Source organism: Eutrigla gurnardus (genome assembly GCF_963514095.1).
Source record: "Eutrigla gurnardus genome assembly, chromosome: 12".
NCBI lineage: Eukaryota > Metazoa > Chordata > Actinopteri > Perciformes > Triglidae > Eutrigla > Eutrigla gurnardus.
Genome location: NC_139926.1, coordinates 17783116 through 17805094, shown reverse-complemented (window position 1 = coordinate 17805094; position 21979 = coordinate 17783116). Strand labels below are relative to the sequence as shown.

At 44.1% G+C, this 21979-nt stretch overlaps 2 protein-coding genes across 4 annotated transcripts in view; one reads left to right on the top strand and one right to left on the bottom strand.

Moving 5' to 3' along the window:
- The window catches only part of col4a1 (collagen, type IV, alpha 1), a 33946-nt gene extending 23761 nt beyond the window's left edge, over positions 1-10185 (bottom strand). The window contains exon 1 of the mRNA XM_084023424.1: positions 9975-10185. Within this exon, the coding sequence (XP_083879550.1) occupies positions 9975-10049 (75 nt within the window). The 5' untranslated portion in view covers positions 10050-10185. The remainder of the gene's footprint in view (positions 1-9974) is intronic.
- Positions 10186-10319: 134 nt separating this feature from the next.
- Positions 10320-21979, top strand: part of col4a2 (collagen, type IV, alpha 2) — a 49031-nt gene continuing 37371 nt past the window's right edge. For 2 of the 3 annotated variants that reach the window (XM_084023413.1, XM_084023411.1), the window contains exons 1-3: positions 10320-10514; positions 10715-10816; positions 10904-10955. In XM_084023413.1, the coding sequence (XP_083879539.1) occupies positions 10767-10816; positions 10904-10955 (102 nt within the window). In that variant the 5' untranslated portion in view covers positions 10320-10514; positions 10715-10766. Of the gene's footprint in view, positions 10515-10695; positions 10817-10903; positions 10956-21979 lie in introns of all 3 variants that reach the window. The other variant, XM_084023412.1, reaches the window with a different exon arrangement.

Sequence of the window (21979 nt, the reverse complement as noted above, 5' to 3'; positions counted from 1 at the left end):
ATTTGATTGCTCAAAATGTCTAAAACAGATACGATCTAATCTCATTTATCATTACAAACGATAGACACAGTGGTAACACGTCAAAGCTCCAGAGAAACCAAAGGCCAAGTTGAGAGCCCGATGTGGTGAGACGTATTATATGTCTTCTGTTTCCTTTACTAAAGGAGTCCTGTAGCGCTCATTTGCTGGGACCAGCTTGATGTAAAACATGTCCTGTTCTGGCAGGCAGCAGGTTTTCATCTGCATCACAGAAATAATTCAGGGCTTCTGTAACCAAAAGCAGATGCATCTGCAGAGAGCTGTACACACACACACACACACACACACACACACACACACACACACACACACACACACACACACACACACACAAACACACACACACACACACACACACACACACACACACACACACACACACACACAGTTAATGAACAAACACACCAGTCACTCACCAGTCTACTCATGCATGACCAAGCGTGACCAGGTTAACGTTGCCTGTCATCAAACTTTGGCCCAGAAGAGTAGAACAGCTGTGAGTGGGGACTAAAAAACGTCATCCCTACCAAATAAATCATCAAGTACATCACCCACTCATACAGGTCTATGCTTAACTTCAGCTCCACACACTCAGAGGCCGGACATGAGCACTATGATCCAGTGAAGCCAAACATGGCAAACTGTGGACAGAACTGCAAACAAAGCTCATCCTCTGGGAGTGCAGACGCTGTCGAACATGTCAGCGGACGTGCAATATGAGGCAAGAACACTGTCTGCTTCCAGCAGAACCCACCACAACGTCACGCAAAATGAACTCCACAAATGGGAAAATTGTTTGAGACCATTTCTCAGGACTGTTTGGCAGAATGTTTTTTTGTGTGTGTGTGTGTGTGTGTGTGTGTGTGTGTGTGTGTGTGTACGTGCGCTTGTACTAAATGTGTGTGTGGTAATATGAAAACCCTGGCATCAGCAGATCTTCAAGAGCTCGTGGGACAAATCCAGCAGCTGGAATGGACTCCAGAAAATGTCTCCCTGCTGATCACTCACTGTATATGTTGAGAAAACAAGACATGTGGAAATTGTGACACTGTTTTTCAGATTAGACTGAAGCAAAAAAAGCTGTAAAGAAAAGCCACTCATTCAATGAATCATTATATTTCATTACAATGCTTTGGTTATCATGACCAACACCAAACACAATCGGTGCCCTTTCACTTGACTGCATTTTAAGGGAAATTCCACAGCATGTGAATGCTTCAAAGAGATCCCATACAATAATCCTGTCTTAGATTACACAGGTCCCTGACCCTCTTTTAATCAGCTGGTCCATCTGCATCTCATCTCAACGGCAACAAATGACCCTCCTAGCCTCATCCTGCTGACCTGCGACCTTGGGCCAGACCATTAGAGGGGATTTAGACATTCAAACAGAGCGTTCAAACAATACAAGGGTCATCTTGATAACTCCGCTCTTCCTCAGCTCCTCAGTGTCCCAGTGTTAACATGAATGAAACGTTACCTTGTTCAAATTAAGTAAGAATGCTACTAATCACTTGGCCTGAGAGGGGACTTTCTGGCTCTCACACATGCGCGCGCGCGCGCACACACACACACACACACACACACACACACACACACACACACACACACACACACACACACACACACACACACACACACACACACACACACTCCACCCAATAACAGCTGATTGTAGTTTTGCCCTCTAGCAGACTCTTTGTTGGGGATGAAAGAAACGTTTTAGTACTCAAATGCAAGAGATGGTGTGAATCTCGCATAAAAACCATATGTGTGAGAGAAGTAAAAAATGCGACAGGCTAACTGAGATTTATCTTTCTACAGGTGGGTTGTTTCAGCCGAGATGGGCTTTTTGGTTTGTGTGCAGGGACCCGTTCACGCGCCCACACATCACTGGTCCGGGCAGTTATTGTTTCACACAGTAAAAACATTCCTCTCCAATCCTAAAGGAACAGGATCCAAACACAAGTAACGCAGACAAACATAAAATTGGAAGCTCCCTATCTCTGCACTTCTTCTGCATCTTGTTTGCAACAGCACCAGTTTTGGATGCCTTTGCCCTAGAACCAACATCTGAAAATAATCTGGAACAGAGATTGCACATTTTCTCAGCTAACAAATCTGGTATTGAGGCAGTGAGGGGAGTCAAGGGGTGATGGAAACAGAGAGGGCTGGGGGAGAAGGCAACAATTACTTTGTGAAGACGTTTGTTTTCTCTGAGAAAGGGCCAGTTCTGAGCACTTCAGCTCTGCCTTTTGCTTCGCTGTGAATGTGCAGCACTTTGCCACAGGATGTCGGTTTTAGGAAGCCATTCTTTCTCTGAGGAGGAAGGCCTTGCCTTTTATGCTCACAAAAGACAAGAAGGGGGTGGGGTCAGCCTCGCGTCCCTCTGAAGAGTGCTCTGGTATCTGGAATGACGTCAGCACGTGAGGACAAGGAATGACCTCAGTTCGTACCGACCCAATACATCCAGCCCCCAAAAACTCTCACACTCGATCAAACTTACCAATCAATCAAATAGATGTTTGACCCTCTGGTGGCACAAGAGGAAAAGTCAGGGAAGTACCAAATTAGGATTCATCCTCTGGGGAACACAAATTTGTGTACAGATTTTCATGACAACCCATCCGGTAGTTGACAGACCAACAATGTCATCCCATAAGAAATGAAAAAGAACATAACACACACGCGTTACATGGAAGCATCTGGGATGTGAGTTAGCAATTTCTACAAAGAAGCAACACCATCTCTGTTGTACAGGGCAACACAATGCATCCATCAGGGAGTATGCATATACAGGAAGTGTGTGCCCACGTTCGCTCTATTTCACATCCTTTTCAACAAAAGGCTTTTCCCATTTGTGCATGCTCCACATATGTTGGTGTTGTTCAGTCCCGATGAGGAAATTACCCCTCATCATTGACATCAGAAAACACATAATTGAGGCGGCGCTACACAAGTAAGAATAAGTGTGAGAACGAGAGGAAATTCCAAGAACCAGAGAAAGACAGCTTTCATCCCCGCACTTCCAACTTTGGACGACCCAAAAGTATAATGGAGCCCCATTATCATACCTTACACTTCACCTGATAAACATCTAATAGACAGAGTTGCTCTCTATTGTTCTCCCATTTCCGTATCGAGCCTTATCTCCTCCATCACCATTACATCACGTCCGTCTGGACATATGGAGACTATAACTTGAAGACTGTCCCACCCTGAAGCCACAGAGATGCCGAACCCTGACAACAGATCCGCTCTTGTATCAGTTAAAAATGTCTTAATCTACCCCTAGACTCAGCTGTGCATTAAAAGATAGCATATCTCCCCTTCTCCCTATGTGAACCATGGGATGTAACTGGCTCGGCATATTTCCTACTCAAAGTTATCTGATTAAGCTATTTTTTTGTGTGAAATACTTTAGTAGAATAATAGCAACATAGCTGAACAATTCTCATTGTCCAGGTCGGCAGAGCACAACTGCAAGGAGCAACATAAGGCGAAGATGGATCAAGCATCTGTTCTTCCAGGAAAGACGTTCAAAGTACACAGTCTGATCTGCTATTTCTATCAATCCCCCTCTGTAAATTTAGTGCCATAACATTTCAACACCATGTCCGGTAAAAACACAGAGCAGCCCTGGGTCAGTTAAGATCAAATAGAGTTAGAAGGAACTTTCCGGAAGTGGAAATCCCATTCATATTCTGAATAAATGATCTTGTATGTTAGCCAGAATGTCGTAACCAGTCACGGTTGTATATGCTCCTAGAAGCCACAAATCTGCATATTAACATTGTCTTCAGAAAATCCTGTTTTATTCACAATGTCATGGAGAAGTACACAATCCTAAAGCGTACCAGCGACGTCTCTGATTGGTAGAGCTCGCTGTTACCATGGAAATGTATGTCCACGGTGTGTGGTTCATGGTCTGCACCCAGATTTTAAACTGGACAGACGTCTTGTTTATATCATGAAAATGGTTCACCGAAATGTGTTGAGAAAAACAAGTCATGCAGCTGCTGAATCTGTCTTCATTTCAGATCAGCAGCAGTTTTTCGGGCATTTCCAGAGGCGTTTTTAGCAATGGTTTATGGGATTAGTGGTTCTTTGCAGGTTTTTTCGTTTTCCACCGTTTGGCAACCATGTAAACTTGGCTTCTGGAGCTCTTCCTCAGAACTTGCAGGAGCCATTGAAAAAGTGGGAGGTGTAAGGCAGGACCAGACATCACTGTCATGTTTAGTTTGCAAAAATAAGAAATGTCTCCATTCATCCAATGCTCTCAGACACCAGAGCATCAGTAAACCGTTAACTGGATAAATGTGAAACATGTGCCTGTATTATCTGTGATCATCATGGTCATGTGGTCTTACTGTAAGCGTCTCTCTTTCTTCTGCACTGGCGACATCCATCTTCCTGGTTCAATCTACCATCACTAACTCCATAGTCACACTGAGATAAGTCTGAGAGAGAGAGAGAACTCCTGTTGCATTTCTTCAGCTCTTGCATTGAGCTACTTAGATGATGGTTGGTTGGATTAAGGTGAAATGAAAGTGAAATGATTTCCTAAAAGAGTTGGAGAAAAAAAAGTGAATCTTTTCTTTGTGGAAACAAGAGGTTTTGACTCAGCTTTAGTATAAGGCTACATTCTGAATTTAAAAGCTGAATTACAGTAATGTATTTCAGATCAGATTGATCTTTAGCATTAGCATTTAGCATTTGCCAAACCACAACCACCCTCACCAGCTTTGAACCGTTGTGTAACATCAGTTCAGGAACACACATTTCTGTAGCGTGGTATAAAAGATCAGCTGTTCATTTCAGCTGCCTCAGAGTTTATTTTTGTTTGATTTGGATGATTTTTTGCTTTTACAAGAACAAACTGTGTTCTTCTTATTAAAAAAAAACAAGACATGAAGTACAAAGAGGAGAATAAACCTTTTCTTCTGCATCAGAGAGGACATTAATGACTTAAAAAGCAAATAAGTCATGTAGACAAAGGGAGAAGGAACAAACTTACCGTATGTTTATCTGAGGAGATAGCTCTACATGCGTATTTATATTAGAGGAACGCTTTGGTTCAAAAATAGTGCATGGCCATGTACGTTTTGATTGTTGCAATTGGTAGGTTTTTACTCTCTCTCTCTCTCTCTCTCTCTCTCTCTCTCTCTCTCTCTCTCTCTCTCTCTCTCTCTCTCTCACACACACACACACACACACACAATTTCAATTTACAGTCACAGGGGTCATTAAGACGTGATTCTTTCCTCCTTTTATTCGGCGAACCAAGACTGTCCTCACTCAAATTCCTCCTTTTGTCGTTCTGGATCCACTGAGATTACAACGAGGTTGCAAACAGTGCGTTGACGTCATTCAAGATATTCTCTCTTTTGTACGGTGAACTGGTCTCACTGTTGGCCAGATGGCATCAACCCAAACTACAAGTGTTTTAATCACTTCTGGGAGGGTTGAAGCAGTGTTTGTGCGCTGGAGGGCAAAGACTTTGAACTACGTCGAAATTCTACAGCAAAGAAAGTTTTGAGGATTAAAAATGAAATTGTTTAACGGGGGAAACTGAAAACAAGGAGTAGTAAGAGAGAGTTTTTTGATTTCCTGTGTAAGATGATCAGAAACTTCCAAAGATCTCAGGTGGATGACAACTGAGAATAGTTTCATTCAACATTGCTGTGTGTTGTCAGATATTCACACATGGAATAGAGCAACAACACAGAGATAGAACAATTACACAGAGAGCAAGCCAAACAACATAATAGCTTCTTTAAAATAGTTCTGCAGGGGCGTCCTGGTGCAGTTAAAGATGTGGACCAATAAGATGGAGTCACTTGGAACCCATTCAAAACAAGAATTGCAGGCAAAGTCTCACAGATGAATCTGGTCATGTGGGAACAGACTTATGTGTGGACAAAGTAAAGCACACACACCTTGTCCTGTAAGGTAACATAAACACACATTGTTACCACATACCTTAATGGTATCTAGGCTATAATAAAGTAGTCAAGCATTGGTGCTCTACGATAACACTCACTGAACACTATTCTTTAGTCTTGCACCTGTCCTGTGTCTAAAGCAGCACGCTAAGAAGAAGCTTTTCAGGCCAAAAGAACTGACAAAGAGAACAGCTGAAGGAAGAGACGGCCAAAGACAAAAAGACCCTGAAAGTCATACATCTAACGATCCCAACATCACTGTCTTTATCGTCCTCCATCAGTTGGAAAAGTCTACAGAGTGAGACTAAAAGATTTGCTACGGGCCATCATCTCTGGCTCTGAGCCGCATTCCTCCACTTCTGGGGCTTGTAACCTCGCCACCTCCTTCTCTGCCGCCTCCAACAGCCTCCCCACCCATGTCTCCATCACCGCCATCACTCTGCACATCCCACGTCCCCGTCAGACGGACGTATCCATTACACCATCTCCGTCCGAAACCACAAATGGCGTCAATGACTCACCGATTTCACAGTGAAATAGCACTTTCGCCATAAAAATACACCTCGGGGGGGAGAAGCAAGCGATTTCAAAGATAAACACAAGTTCATCTTGAGTGCAGAAGCGTGGGACAAAAGACAGGGTTTATATGTGAAACGCAAAATGTGACAAATCTCAATTAAATGCCTTCTCGGTGACATTTGGACCACAGCGAAGTGAAAAGGGGCTTTACCATGCTTAACCCACCATATAATCCTCACCTCACTTGGCACAGACAGGGAACACACACATAGAAACACACACACACACAAGCAGAAAGTGGGACATACCTGCCACACTGCTTGAGTATCAAGGTCAGGGAAGAGTTAGCTTTGCCCCTCCAGAGACGCCTGTCAAAACACGGGGACTACCACAATCACAACTCTTCCAAATGCAGGCATTTTTACAACACTGGGGGACGGCGGGGGGTCAGGCAGGTCGTGCCTTCCCAGGGTGCACTGCTTGGTTGGTGGCCGCTCACAGTAAGAGGGTCAGCTGTTGTCTCCGTGGGGGGGGGGGTGACGGCAAGGAGGTTGGCGCACACGATCAGACCAAGACGCGAGCAGCCTTGTCGGCACTTTGGGCAGCACGATTCGTAGCTTTCAGCAGACGATATACACACATTCCTCAGGTTGTATGGGGATTAACAGCCCTCAGTGCTGCTTCCTCCATGTTTGAGTTATGTCCCTCCCTGGGGTTCACCCTGTCCTCGCACATCATGGCCAAGCTAAGAGCAGGAACCTGGCAGCACGGAGAGCCTCCATCCAACATCCCACACACAACCTTTTCTTCCAGGAATCAGCTAATCTGCCCTTCTTCCTCCTCCTCCTCCTCTAGGAATTACTAATGACTCATTCTGACCAGATTAAATGACCGCCAAGGGAGAAAAACTCCACTCTGTTGATATTACATAAACAGTGGGAAATATAACCCGGATCAGATGCTGCAGTGAAAATATTGGGAGCAAAGGTCTAGTAGATCTAAATATTAGCTTGTTGCTTCTTCCTTTAATATACAGGGTAAAGGCAATCTTGCGTTATCTTTTTATTATGACCTTTGTCAAGTCAACCTGACCCATTAGTGGTTGGCCATGAAGTGTTTACCCTGTTTATTCCCTTCTGGCCTCACTTTCGCCCCACTGATTGTGAAGGAACCCAAACAGGAGACTGTGATACTCAGTCAGCGTCACGTCCCCTAGTATGTGGAGACAAAGAAGAGATAAACACACCGAAGCGCCCCGCGGACATCGGCCAAACACTGATTTCTTTTACCAGATCGGCATTCATGAGGTTGCAGGATCAAAGTTAAACAAGAGGACATTTAGTTAAGAAATAAACACGACCGTATTTCACCCTCGTCTTGGTGCCACTGTTCTGGATATAACAGATGAGGACAGCCTCGTTCTGGTCACCATGCAGCTCGTCTTGGATACGGAAAGATGGGAAAATATGCAGCTCCCAACAATAAACCCAGAATGTGGATTTAATTGCCGATATCTGATCAGTGACAAAATGTGCGGCCAGATAATACACCTCCTCACCCATCGGCTCCTCTCCTTAGTCCAGATGTCACATGTCGGCCTGGTGTTTGTGCTTCTAAAGCGCAGGCAGGAGTGGATAAAAGTTCCCTCTGCTGCTTTGGTCAACTTGATATGTTGGCTCTCAACATCACATCCTTCTATCCTACGCAGCTCCCTGAATCAAGCTGCAGAGACACACACGTCATTGCGAATCATAAAGCGATTAATGATTGTTTTCTTGGTGAAACATCTGGGGACGAGGACGTAAAAAACCACTCTGCCCAGTTTGCTGCCAGCAAAGGAGTGTCGTAGTTTTTAACATGTTGACCACAAGGCATTGTTGAGCTGACTCTTCCTTTTTTTCTTTTGGCACTTTGTGGCTACAATCCATCACAGCGGAAAATAGATTCATAAAATCACCCCGGAAGATGGAGAAACTCCCCACATGCCAATACCAGGCTCCCTTGGGAGGCATCATTTTTCTCTGAAACATCCCACATCGCTCCATTGTGCCATAACTGATGAACAGCCTGTTTGTCCTCATCTTTACACATGACACAGTCCACCGATGTCTTCCTCCCCCTCACCTGGATTTCTGCTCCCCGTGTGAGAGATGTTTCCGTTCCACCCACGATTCGAAGTAAAGCCATTCAGCAGAAGCTGGCTGCTGTAGTTATGTATATTTCAACAAATGGCTCAGTGTAGATGACACATGAACATGAGCAGCAAGCCTCTTCAATGTTTCTGTTCTCAGGAGCCCCATTTTTTTTTCCTTCATTGCTGTTCTGCATTAAAATGCTTTTTGTCAAAAAGCACTGAAAGCTGGTATTTCCACTTCCCCCTTACTGTTATAATATAATTAATAATAATAATTGAACAGTTTTCAGAAATGTTTAAATATATTCTTTACATTTAAATTTCTAAACATGTTTCATGTCAGACATCAAAAATATGATGTTTGTGTATTGAGAGATAGATAGGAGGAGAGACATGCTCCATTAGTTTAGAATATCAAAAACAGCTTTCACTGTAATTTTCTCCCTGATGATTCCCATCGCATATCGCTTTATTTGCAATGAAGCATTGCAAGTGTGCAATTATGGAGGCGGAAATCACAGGGACACAGTTTTATCGCTTCTTGCTGTCTGGAGTGTGGACGAAACCCATATAGTACGACCTTTGGAGCATTAAAAAACTCTATTCTAAAGAGACACATTCATGAAGTGTTTATTGGATTATCTTAACATGCAGTAATTAACTTCATATTACTCTCAGGCTCCCTCATTACCATCACCATACTGCTCTAACACACACACACACACACACACACACACACACACACACACACACACACACACACACACACACACACACACACACACACACACAACAGCTACTGTAGGCACTCTGCCCCACCCTCTCTCCCTCTCCCTCTCCCTCTCCCTCTCTCTCTCTCTCCCTCCCTCCAGCAGAAGTGGAGGAGGCTGGACTGGGAGCAGACTCAACTCAAAGTATTTAGAACTGCCTCATTGAGCCAAACACACAAGAAGGCGTTGAAAAGACACATAAAACACTCCAGAAACATATAGTCCACATAAACAGTACACTCAAATATATATATATATATATTATATAATAAGTTATAACTATAACTATAATATCTGGAATAAAGGACATGGATCTCAACGACAATGATACACAGAATTCGTCTATTTCAAAGACTAAAATCAATCACAGAAGAGCACCAATGATTTGTTACATATTATAGTAGGCCTATATATAATAAACACACACGTGTGTATGACTTGCCTGCTCGAAGAAAGTCTCAACTCATCCTCAGCTGCACTTCGTTTTACAGTTAATAAAGTTGATGAGACACAATAAACATATACTTTTAGACTCCCAACAATGTCACATATGTGTCGTCCACTCACCTCGGCCCCCGTCAGGTCTACACTCGAGTAGAGAGCCGCCAGCAGCAGCACCAGGGTGCCGGACGGTAGCAGCATTGTGCGCGGCGGAACCAGTGCAGAGTGCCCGCGGATAAAACCACCTGCTGGCCGCTTCTCGTCCTCTTTCTTCGGGTAACTCTTGACGCTTATCGGAGGAGCGCGGACGACACGTTTGGCTGCATCTTTGTCCGAGTCCGAGACGATATGAGGTTGGGATCAATGCAACTCGCTCTTGCTTCTGCTGCACCACACCCCCCCACCCGTCCCTCCCAAAAAACCACGACCACCCTCGTCCATGCAAACGGACTCAGCCCCGCCGTTAGAAACACTTTGACTTTTCTCGGTGAAGAGAGGGACTATACTCGGCACGCTTCGGTGTGTTTTTGTGACAATATCTCAGCAGGGTTTTTCTTTTTTGCTTTCCACAGGTAGTCTACCTGTTCCGAAACTTCTGAAGCCCGGGATCGCGCGCGCCTCTCCTCCCGTGACATCCACTTCCTCCACCTTAACCACGCGCACACCGTAAGTAGTTTTATGAAGATAATGACAAATGAATGGCACAACGTGAATAATGCAACTGCTGCGTAAGAGTTATGGGGGGCTCCATGGGGTCTAATGAACAGCGGAACTAGTGCAGATAATAAAGTGATCCACCTGTAAGCAGGCGGATGAAATCCACGGGTAGACTGTGTTTTATTAACAGGGTGTTGTGTGCGTCTCAGGTCGGACAAACATGCAGTAAAAGTGTCTCTACGGCTGAAGTTTGCGGTGCGCATGAGTGGAACCATGCAGGGACAAGACAACACGGGACTGAAGAGCCTGAGGTGAACGCCATCACGTCACTGTCAATCACCACTTAGGTAATAGATTGATCGATCAGTATTAACGCTGTCACTCTCCGTCTGCTACAGGCTGCTGCTTCTATGCCTCGCCGTCGCCGTCCTCGCGTCAGGAGTGCACGCGGTAAGTTGGCGTTTTTTATTGCTTGTCAAACTTTTAACAAACGTTGGGTGTTCAAGGTGTTTTAACATGAGCCCCGGTGATGGTGCCTGTTGGCTCGTCTCGTGTTGTTGGAGCTGCTCGGCGCACACATGCGGACCGTGGGAGTGTCTGGCTCTGGGAGGTTCCTCCTGTAGGAGGGCTCTTGGCTTTGCGTGCCGGTAAATAGCAGCAAAGGCTCAAGACGCCTTCTTGTGAAACGATTCGTGTTGAAATGTTAGCGGTTTGAATAACATTCGGTCTGTTTTTGCTTTTTTTGCACACTTTGTAAACAGAAATGGGATTCGTGATGGGCTGCAACATCTATGTTGTCTTTGCTTGACCCCTTGACCTGGCAGGGATTAGTGGGTGGGGTCACGACCTCTAGGCACCATGACGCTGATGCTGAGATTTATGAGTACACATTTGTTATATGATACAAAGTAACCAACACTCTCCTTAATGAGAAAGGCATGTGTCATATTCTGTTGTGTGTGTGTGTTTAACTTTGCATTTAAAGAACCAAGGTTACAAACTGCATTATGGCACTAAAATACATTTTTGAATCTACGTTCACTGTGATGTTTGTGACAAATAAGAGACTAATTGATTTCCATGTTGTGCATAAGTGAATGGAAACTCAAGGATAAAAGATATTTCAAAATTGCAAAACATTTGCATGTATTTAAAAACATTCAGAAGCGCTGCCGTCATGTTTTGGAGTTCAAGATTTGTTTTTTCCAAATCTGTCTTAAAACAACAGGCATGCTCTGTAATCATGTCCCGAATGGCCATGAAGCGATCCTTTCCTATCATAACTACACTGTTAAGAAACGGGGTTTAAAATCCACAGCCTTAAGAAAGTTCTAGAGTTCAAGCTCATATGACATTTAAGGAGTATCTGTTAGACGAAACAAGTGAGTATCTCCTAAAGCTGCAGTCTTTTTTAGAATGAAAGCCCCACTTTGTCTGCTATCATTCCACTGTTGCTGAGCAAGGAAACACTTTGCAGGAAAACACCAAGGGGAAATTCTGGCATGACAGAAGATAAAATGGGCCTTTCAGCAAACTACCCAACTCATGCCTTTTTATCATCAAATCAAATCTGTTTAAATGAATGACTTATTCATTATTTTGTATTATTTCAACACAAACTTTTCCATCTGAGCCAAATTTAAAAACTTTTTTTTATCATGTTGTCACTGTTTTTTTTTTCCGGGTTTCCATCCGACATATTATGGTCCGTTCTCGTGAACACGATGTCTCAGGAACACCTGGGCCTGTGACCCCTGGAGTTTGCATGGAAGCAAGTGCCAACTGCTGATATAGCCAACTCGGTGGTAGCCTCAAATTTGAGAAGTGAAGCCAAGAAGAAGTGCCATAAACTTGCATTTTTTTGTAATAGCCAGCAGGGGGAGACCCCTCTCTGACTATACTTTATAGAAGTCCATGAAAAAATTACCCCACTTCATTTATCAGCTTTAACATGAGTTTATGATCTGGTATACTGTAGGGATAGGATGATTTAAGATTTTGTCGCGGATAGGGGGAAAAAACGATAAGATAACTGCGGTGAATTTCCATTATTGGGATGATCGTAAGTAGCGTCACAAGTGCCTTGAAAAAGCTGAAATGATGAAGCGAGAGGACATTCTGGACAGACATGGATGTAAACTCTCTGGCACAACCACAAGGCTGTAATTCTAGTGATATTGGCACATGGAAAATGTGCATGAAAGCGGATGGATGGAAACACACTAAATGCAGCATGCTGTCACGTAGTGACAGTGAAGTGGAATCTGTCGGTGATTGGGCGTGGTGCGTATCATGCTTTCTTGTTATAGGACAAAACACATGGTTATCAGTGGAGCAGCTCCATGTGTTTGTTGGTGTTAAAAAGTCACTGTCCCTGCTTTAGAAAAAATGTCCACGTCAACGGATTTATTGTTTTTCCTCATATGCATAAACACCCTCAGGTGGTTTAAGTGAAGAGAGACTATAGATGCGTCATCAAACCGTTCTCATGTTTTGACTTAAAGTAAGAGCCCAATTACTTTTTATCCTCTCTCGCTGCACACGTACTTTAGTTTTCCCTCCGAGCTCACAAATGTGGGCAAGATGAAAGTAAAGTAGCACACACACGACGCTGTTCTGCTTTCCTGTTTGTTGCTGCTTGTCAGATGGCCAGTTGTTCCATCAGACATTTGATATCATATTTTAAGGCTCACAGGACGAGTTATTTTCTCCGGTGTGATGAAAAGGCCTGTTGTCTCTCATCTATGTCAGATTGGGTCAGGGCTCGATTGAAAGCGTGTGACACAGCTCAGCTCCTCTGTGTATTGTGCAGCTTTCCTCCACGGCGGCGATGCTGGCAGACTAGTCTAATTTTAGTTTGGCACCGTCCATGTGCCCTGTAAGGGCTGCTAACTGTCAAATGAAGAAACAGCTCACAGTGATTATACAAATAGCTCGAGTTAGAACAAAATAGCTTCAGTTTCCTGGCGTCAGGCAACAACAAGCATCTGACTTTTTGACAAAACACCTCCATCTGATGCACATTGAACGAGCTGGTGAAAGGGTAATAAGGAGTCAGTTACAATAGTTAAGAGCGCTAGTCAGTGAGGTCACGATTTTATATGTAAAAAAAGGGACCAGTAACCAATCAAACATTACTCTCTCAAGTTTCCCATTCCCAGAATTTCTCAGTCAGCCTCTCAGAAAACATGTTTCTGTTTAATATCAAATTCTGGTCTGACTCACAGGACTGTTTCATTTTCTTTGAACCAGACCTCATCCTCTGTGTAGAACAACTGCTTCCCACCGTCCGTCTCAGTGTGACGTACGTTTTGGAATTCCCCTTCCCATTGATAATATATTTCCCAAGATATTTTGCACGTGGGATTTATTTAGTGATTTTAGGAATTCTCATGCTCCACCTTACTCCGTAAACATCTGCGGGGTGCGATGTGACTCACTCGGTCAGCGCGCTGGATTGCAAAATCCTCTGTAATTAGGACAAGAAAAAATATTGCCTGTTGTTGGCAAGTGTTTTTATGCTGTTTTTTTCAGATGGCCTTCAAAAAGCACTCATGATGCACTCGGTTGTAAAACCTTCAGCTCCTTAGTGTGCTGGAGCACGTCCACAGATTATTTTGCCCTTACATCAGCGACAGCCATGGCCAGAAGCATTATGTTTTCAGATTTTCTATCTGCCACCAAACGCCTCGGGAAAATTCCTTTAAATTTGCAACAACCATCCATTGATTTTGGAGGTCAAAGGTCACTGTGACCTCACAGAATGCATATCTCCTAAAAATGTGTATGACAGTTATGGCAATTTTGCACAAATGTCTAATAGGGTAAAATGATGGTTGGCGGAGGCAAACTAGCGAGGTGGGAATTCTAGCTGTCACTTAAACCCACAATATGACAAATTGTTTTCACTATTTAACAATGTGCCAGTTATTTTTCCCGATTCATTAGTCAATTTCAATGAAATTGTATCCCATAAATGGGAAAAATATCCCAAAAATGTCAAACAAGTGACAAACTGGTATGAACAAATATTTGCTTGATAATCACTGAGATTAATTGTGCATCACGTCGCTCTATCGTGACACGCTTTTCAACGCGCCTTGAAGTGTGGGCCTGTGAAGGAGTCATACACGTTTTGCCTTCAGTGTTGGAGTGATACGTCGCTCAAACAATACTCTTTTTGAAGCATGCTGAGCCCTTTAAGTCAGATTTGTCTGCCATACATGTCTGCCTCTAATGTGTCATTACAGGGCCTTTGGGACCGTTTCTACGGTACATCACCCGTTTTTCCCTGCTCTGCGTTGTACGTGGAGACCAAAAACATGATTCCTTGCATGTGCACCCCCTTCACTTATGCACATAAAACACGCATACACTGTTTATCAGTGTCGTCTAGCGGAGGAAGGAAGGCTCTTGAGGCAGTAATGTTAACAGGATGTTTCGTATAGGACCCTGTGAGAGGCTCCAATTCTCATGTGTTTGAGAATATATTTCAAGATGTGGTCGAGCGCGGTGGAATGAGGGGAAAGATGCTGGCAGAAGTTGTCTGAGTGGTGGGAATTTGGTCTATGACCTCGGAAGAGACATTTTTGGCTACAGAGTCCCACAGTACCTGGAAGCCCAGCAGCAACATCTGCTTTAGCAATTACCAGCTAAGTGGATGATTGCGCTAAATGTTGTTTCTGCATTTGCCTTTTTGGCACGGTTCTCTTTGCAACCATGCTGTCAAGCTAAATCAAACCGTGAATGGTGTGAATAGTTTTAAGAGAATAGGAAAACGCATGAAAATGATGGAAATCCAGTTAGCATTGCTTACACAGCCTTGCCGTTCACAAGCCTGCACGCAAATGCGAATGAGTGCTGTGTGATGGGGTCACCCCATGGAAAGCCGACACGTGACTGACCTCTCAGATGCGATTGTTTTATGGTGGAGGGGCGACGGGGAAGATGTCTGCCTGAGATAAGGATGGAAGAAATGGTCGGCACATCCCCTGCCAAAATAGTGGCTCAGATATAGAGAGTGCGTGGCTGCAACAATCAGGGGAAGAGCCCATTGTACTATTCTGCAGGAAGTCGCAGCCTCGGATGAGAAGCCCGTGTGTGGGGTTTCCCTGTCCCTGGTATGTGCAGGCAAGGATGTGTGTGAGATCTGTGTGTGTGTGCCGTGCATTTTCCACCGAGGCGTTGCCCTCACCTCAGAGACCGACCTCTCTGACCTTTCTGCATTTTTACCGCGTAACGTTTGTGCGGACGCACGTGCTCGCATGTGAATGGACGTACAGTATGTGTGTCCTTTTGTTTGCTTAAGTATCGTTTCCTCAGGAACAGCTGTTGGAAATGTGACATTGTGGTGGTGATTATTTGATTAGCCTCTGCGGTTCGGCATTGTGATGGCGAGGAAAGGCCTGGTGAGCTTGGCCGCGTGCCCCCATTGGTGTACAGATCGCCGCCTTACAAAAGCACACATGTACAATTGTGAACACTGTTGAAAGCGGAGGATGAAAAGGTCAGCAAACGTGTACGAGATCCGTTTGGAGTTTCACACCGGGGGCACTGAAAGGTGTCTGCAATTAGTCGGCTAATTTGTTCACCCTCATTTGCAGGATGTGTGAGTGCGTGCGCCTCATTCTCTGTCTCGCACGTGCAGAGAGCGTGGGCTGAGTTTATCTGTGAGGTTTTATGGGAAACATCCTGAGTGCAGAATTGTGCGAAGAGAAAATAGATTACCCAGAGAAGCTCTCTAAACAGGAAAAGGAAACGGGGTGGAGTTAAATGTGTCAAGGGTTTCTTTACAACCCAGTGGACCCCTGCATAGCTCGACTACTCCAGATTTGTGTCCTATATTCACAATGTGAACTCGGTGACGTTCATACTGTACATGAGAAAGAGAAGGGAATGTATATGTGATGTAAGGCAGTCTGGGCTTCTGTATTTGACAGTCTGTTTTGAATCTGTTCACACTCTACACAGTCTATAGGATAAACTGTATCTACACAAAACACATAGACTGTTTATAAACTATATACAGTCTATATTAAAAATCGTAAAAGGCAGTGGCGGTTGTTTGGTTCAAGTCCAGCAAACTTGTGACGATCACCAATCGTCGACTGCCCCAGGAAGATGGAAGCTAAGCTAAACCAGCTAGGACCCGGGGATACTCCACTACCCAGCATGCTCCTGGCTGTTTGATGTCTGATTGCAGGCAAAATAAAATAAAAATAAGACTTCAGGCTAATCCAACAAGAGGAGGTCTGTGTTGTTGTGCCCGCATCTTACCGGAGACTTGGCTCCATCGTGGCATAGAGCTGCACAATTACAATAAATGATCCTTGAAGTATCCATGTGTGCCTGCCGATGGATGATTGATGCCACCTGGGCGATGTGTGGCCTCTGTGGCTTGATCCTTACGTTACTGCACTGTCACAATACTGTACTGAGACCCGACACCACTATACAGGGATTCAGATGATGGTCTGCTCATCTACACGCAGACACAACGTATGACCATGCATACAGTGTACTGAAGCATGTGTGTCTCTCTCAGTGCTTTTGTTGGCATAAAGACATTTAAACATATACTTCATAGGGGTAGTAGGACTACCCGTGGTTTGTTTGTGGATAATCACTCGTCATGCTTCATTTTCATTCCCAGTCATGTGTGACAGCCAGCAGCACCACTGACCTGTGCAACGCTAGCTCTTTACTCTCGGTCTTTCCCACAGAAATTGTACTTATAGACGGTTTACTTCCATTTCGGAGAAACTTTTCTGTACACAAAATGTCATCTTAGAAGTATTAGGTGCTAGGTATGGCCAGTATAACGACATACTCTGACTGATTATGTCATAAAGGTTATTACTCTTTCTCTCTCCTGAGCTGAAAGTAACTATTTTCATTATCAATATATCTGTAAATGAGTCCCTCAATTATTTGATCACAAATTCATCAGGATGTTATGGTTTTCTGGGAACCTTGTCCATCAGCCAGCTTCATGAGGTTCCCAAGGGGAACAAAGGACTGATGTAGACCATCAGTCCAACCCACAACAATAATTGTTTCCAGGCGTAGTTTTGTTGGGGGTGGTGATTTTGTGGGGGGGCATGCATTTCAACTCAGCCAAGGTGTTCACTGCATTCCACATGTCCACACACCTGGACTGGTACTGCAGGGATGGGGGTTCAAGTCCCATCTGTGGTGCAATGCCTTTAGACTCACAGTGGGTGGTCCGAAGGTTACTAAGGTTAAAAAATACTTATATTTTAGGTATTTGATATGATCTTTTGGTGAAGTAGCATTGATCACTTTAAGGCTGGGTATAAAATAACCAGAGGCGAGGATGTATAGACCAGAAAGGGGGAAATCCCCACATGCCCCCCTCTGTCAAATCTCACTCTAATGTAACCTGTAGAAAAAGTCCAGCAGTTTAAACTGACTTTTATTTGACTTGGAATGAAGTTCGGAAGTAAATTAATTGTGGACGTTGTCCTTGGAAAATCCCTTTATACTGTACTGTATATACAGTATATCCGCCCCTGTCCTTTGCCCTCACTCCATCGCACAGTGATTAATGAAGAGACACAGGGGTCCCATCAGGCTGTGCTGGAAGAATTCCTCCCAGTCCTCCCAGGCTTCAGTCTCCCTGTACAACTCTGTCCCTCACTTCCTTTTATAGCCTCGTCTTCTGTCCCCTCGCTCTCTCTCTCTCTCTCCATCCATCTCTGAAAGGGACACTTGGCAGACGGTCTGTCCTCCCTCTCTTTTGCCGTACTCTTCCCTCTCCTCCCCCTCGTGCCCTCACCCGACACGTGAGTCTCTGGTCATCTGTCTCCCCTCAGTAGAGGTGGGTTTTCTCAGTGAGCTCAGATGGAAGGATTGTTTTCAGTTACTCTCTTACAAAACGACTCGTTAGATGATGTGTCTGGAGGCCTTTATTTGAATTTGATTTATGAGTGCTTAGTTTGGTGATGCACCAATGCTTCGCTACCAACTAATGCTACCAAAGGAAATCAGGGCTTGAGACTATAATGTCGTCCTAGGGAGATAGATGGTTTCCCTGATAATCCAACATTTTAACAACAAATCCGTGTTGAAATTGTTGCTAGTAATGTTTGTAATTAGAACCAATACATGACCTAAATCTAACCTGATTATGAATTCATCTTCAACCCCTGTGAGTCATCATTTTTGATTCCTTGAGAGGACATTGTCTCGTAGAAATAAAACAACAAACATGGCTGTTCTCAGGGGTCCAGGTTCCTACTGAATGGATCATCCCATGTGGATGTCATCATCTGATTAGATGAAGGGTGGGGCCGTCAGCATGTCAAGGTCTGACAGGTTGGACTGTTCGCGTTAATATCCAGAACAGAGACAGATCTAATCCTCACCTCCGTTTAGGTCAGCCTGTAGCAGGAAGCATTGATTAGAAGTGAGCCCCGCTGGGAGATGGAGTTGAGGCTCTGCGTGACCCAAAGCCAGTAAAGGAGAGGTGAGGTCCAGCTGTGTCAGGCCCAGGGCAGAAACCGGAGCTGTGTTTACACTGGAGCCCGGCCAGAGGAGCACAGTGGGAGTTTCTACTCTGCCCTGCTCCTGTCAGGTCCCTCTGCTCTAGTTGATGTTCTCTGGTCTTGGGAGAGTCACCCCGTCCCTCTGTCTCTACAGGTCTCTCTCAACACTCCTTTGTTGCAATGCATACCGCACACACAACAAGGTCATTTCCGTAGATCTCTCGATATTACATTTCCAGAGCTGCTCCGCACGAATGTGAGAAATCACAACTTGATGTGTATATAATGTCACAGCTGTTCCCATGTAAACCTTAACACCTTTTTTGTTGTCATTCATTCCTTTTACCCACTATTTGACTTTTGATTTGCCGTTTGTGTAAATGTGCTTGCTTCGGGGTGTTTTTAAGAGACGATATCGCTCAAACTCTCCAACAGGAAGTTGATGGCGGCGTGGCAGGAAGCTGAATTAGCTGTAAAGAACTGTGAACTGTGTGTCAAGAGTGAAATCTGCGAGATCAATTGTGGCTGGCACAATAATTTCCCTTATCACCATAATGGAGGCCTTTGGGACATCTGGTGTTATATGAAGTCACACCTCAGTAATAACAGTAAACTACGCCAACAAAAACATGGTTTTTGTTTGATGTTTTGCTTTTCCTGCTTCTGTATGTGTGTGTTTGTATGTATTTGTAACTGTTTTTGGGAGTGTGTTTGTTTTTCAGTTGGATTTATTTTCTGTAGAAGAAAATAAATTAACACTCTCTTCTACAGCTAGAAGTTTTTAACAAGACTAAGCGTTTACAGCCATGCTAATGGCTTTGCTAGGCTGCACTTGGGCACTGCAGTGGTTTGAGCTGAATGCTAACGTCTGCACGCTTACCACATCAATGCTAATATGCTTATGTGTACAGCATTTACAATGTTAACTATGTTGGCCATTTTAATTGAGCATGTTGGCATGCTGAAATTTGCTAGTGACCAAAAAGCACAAACAGCTAAGGCTCATTGCAATGTCATTCCTTTCACACATATTTTGCAATATTTTGTCAGTATTGAACATGATGAAAAGTTAAAGTAAACATGAATGTCTGTACCAAATTTCAAGGCAATAAATTCCAATAGTTGTGCAGACATTTCACTAAAAAGCTCAAATGCCAACCTCATAGCGGTGAAAGTCAGGGAATTTATCAAAGTCAGTAGGATTCATCCTCTGGGAATACGAATGTCTGTACAAAGTTGTATGGCATTCCATCCAATAGCAGCTGAGGCATTTCAGTGTGGACCAAAGTGGTGGACTGACCGACATCTTCATTCACAAGGTCACACCGCTAGCATGACCAAAAAAACTCACTATGAACCAAACATTCCTAATATTTCACTCCGGCTTGCATGCTTACAGCGAATCCTTCACAGAGATAGTTCTCAGCTGGCGAAGGGAGTATCACACACCCGGTGCAGGATCAGTCCCCCCACTGACATGGAGATACGGTGCAGATACGCATCAAGCATGTTTCCATCACAGATGCGTTTTTCACATACAGAAACCCATCTCCGAGCTTCTTGTTAACTGTGGCCAGGTGTTTCACATTCAACGAGTTTGCCCTTTCTCGTCATTAGTGTGAAAAAGGGCAGCTGCTACCTGGGCACATCACAACAGAGACAGATGGGCTGACATACAGTGCATAAATGTATGCACACACGCAGATTAGGGGTGTCACGATACTAGAATTTAAAAGTTGATACCCATACCCAGGAAAATACTTGAGAATCGATACCATTTTCGATACCACGTGGAGTCCGATTTTTTCGAAATAGTGCCAAAATAAGCACATAAAATTAAAAAAACAAAGCAAAATATCCGCAAGTATTCAAGCCCAACCTGGAAACCTCAAATAAACATGGCATGTTATGTAAAATTTGCTTTTTTACAAGCACCATTGACTCCTCGTGATCACATTGTTTCCCCCAAAGCTCTTTCTCTGGAGTCCAGAGGTTAATGGCGTCTTTATGTCCGTCATGTCTTATCTTAGGGTTAGGTAGCAGCAGCCCTTTGAGGGTTCGGGAGCTAGTGCTTGTAGAACTGACTTGGCATCCACCAAATTGAATAGTGGGATTGGACATTCCTCTTGGCCAAGGTCAAAGTGGAGAGGCCGCAGGTCAGATCCTTCATTGAGGATGAGCAACAGCCTCTGACTACCAGCCACTTATGGTCACAGGTTTCCTTGTAGTTGGATTTTGTTTCTGTTGACTTTAAGAGTCTTTAAGAGTCTTCATTACCATTATCGGAGCAGCCGTATTTTACATCTCTATCCTCAGTTTCGTCTGTCCTCCTTACTGAGGGGTAGCCTACAAACCATGTCACCACCAATCCCAGATCAAACACTCATCCTTACCCACAATAGTGATCTCTTGTTCATTTGATACCTCAAACACAGGGGGGTCTCGCGCAAACCCTGTTTATGCTTCACGGTGCCGTTTTATGTGTGGAAACTGAGAAAGCACCTCAAAGAGGCAGTTTGTCACCTCCGTCACCTGAGGTTCAGAGTGATTGCCGGGACGTAAGTGTCCATCTGTGAACGCTCGGATGTTTAAACAACAGAGAGTTAGAAACAATATCTTCGACAAAGCTAAAAAGCTTTCAAGAATGAAATCTGCAAACAAAAAGTGATGGAAAATCGCTGGCAGAAACGGCAGATTGACTGACTTCCTCTTAAATGTGTCCGTCTCTGTCACAACAATGCAATTCCTTTAAAGTCGAGGCCGTCACGCACATTCTGAATTATGTTTTTATCCTAATAATCTGTAGGGAACATGGAATGTTTTTATGGGTAATTTACTGGGGAGATGTGGAATGTACAGCTGTGTGTCGACATCATGGACTCCCATCTGTCTCCTTGTCCTTATTTGTGTGTTTTATGCCCCGTTTGCTATTTCATTTAATACGTCAGAGGCTTCGCTCTTCTGGAT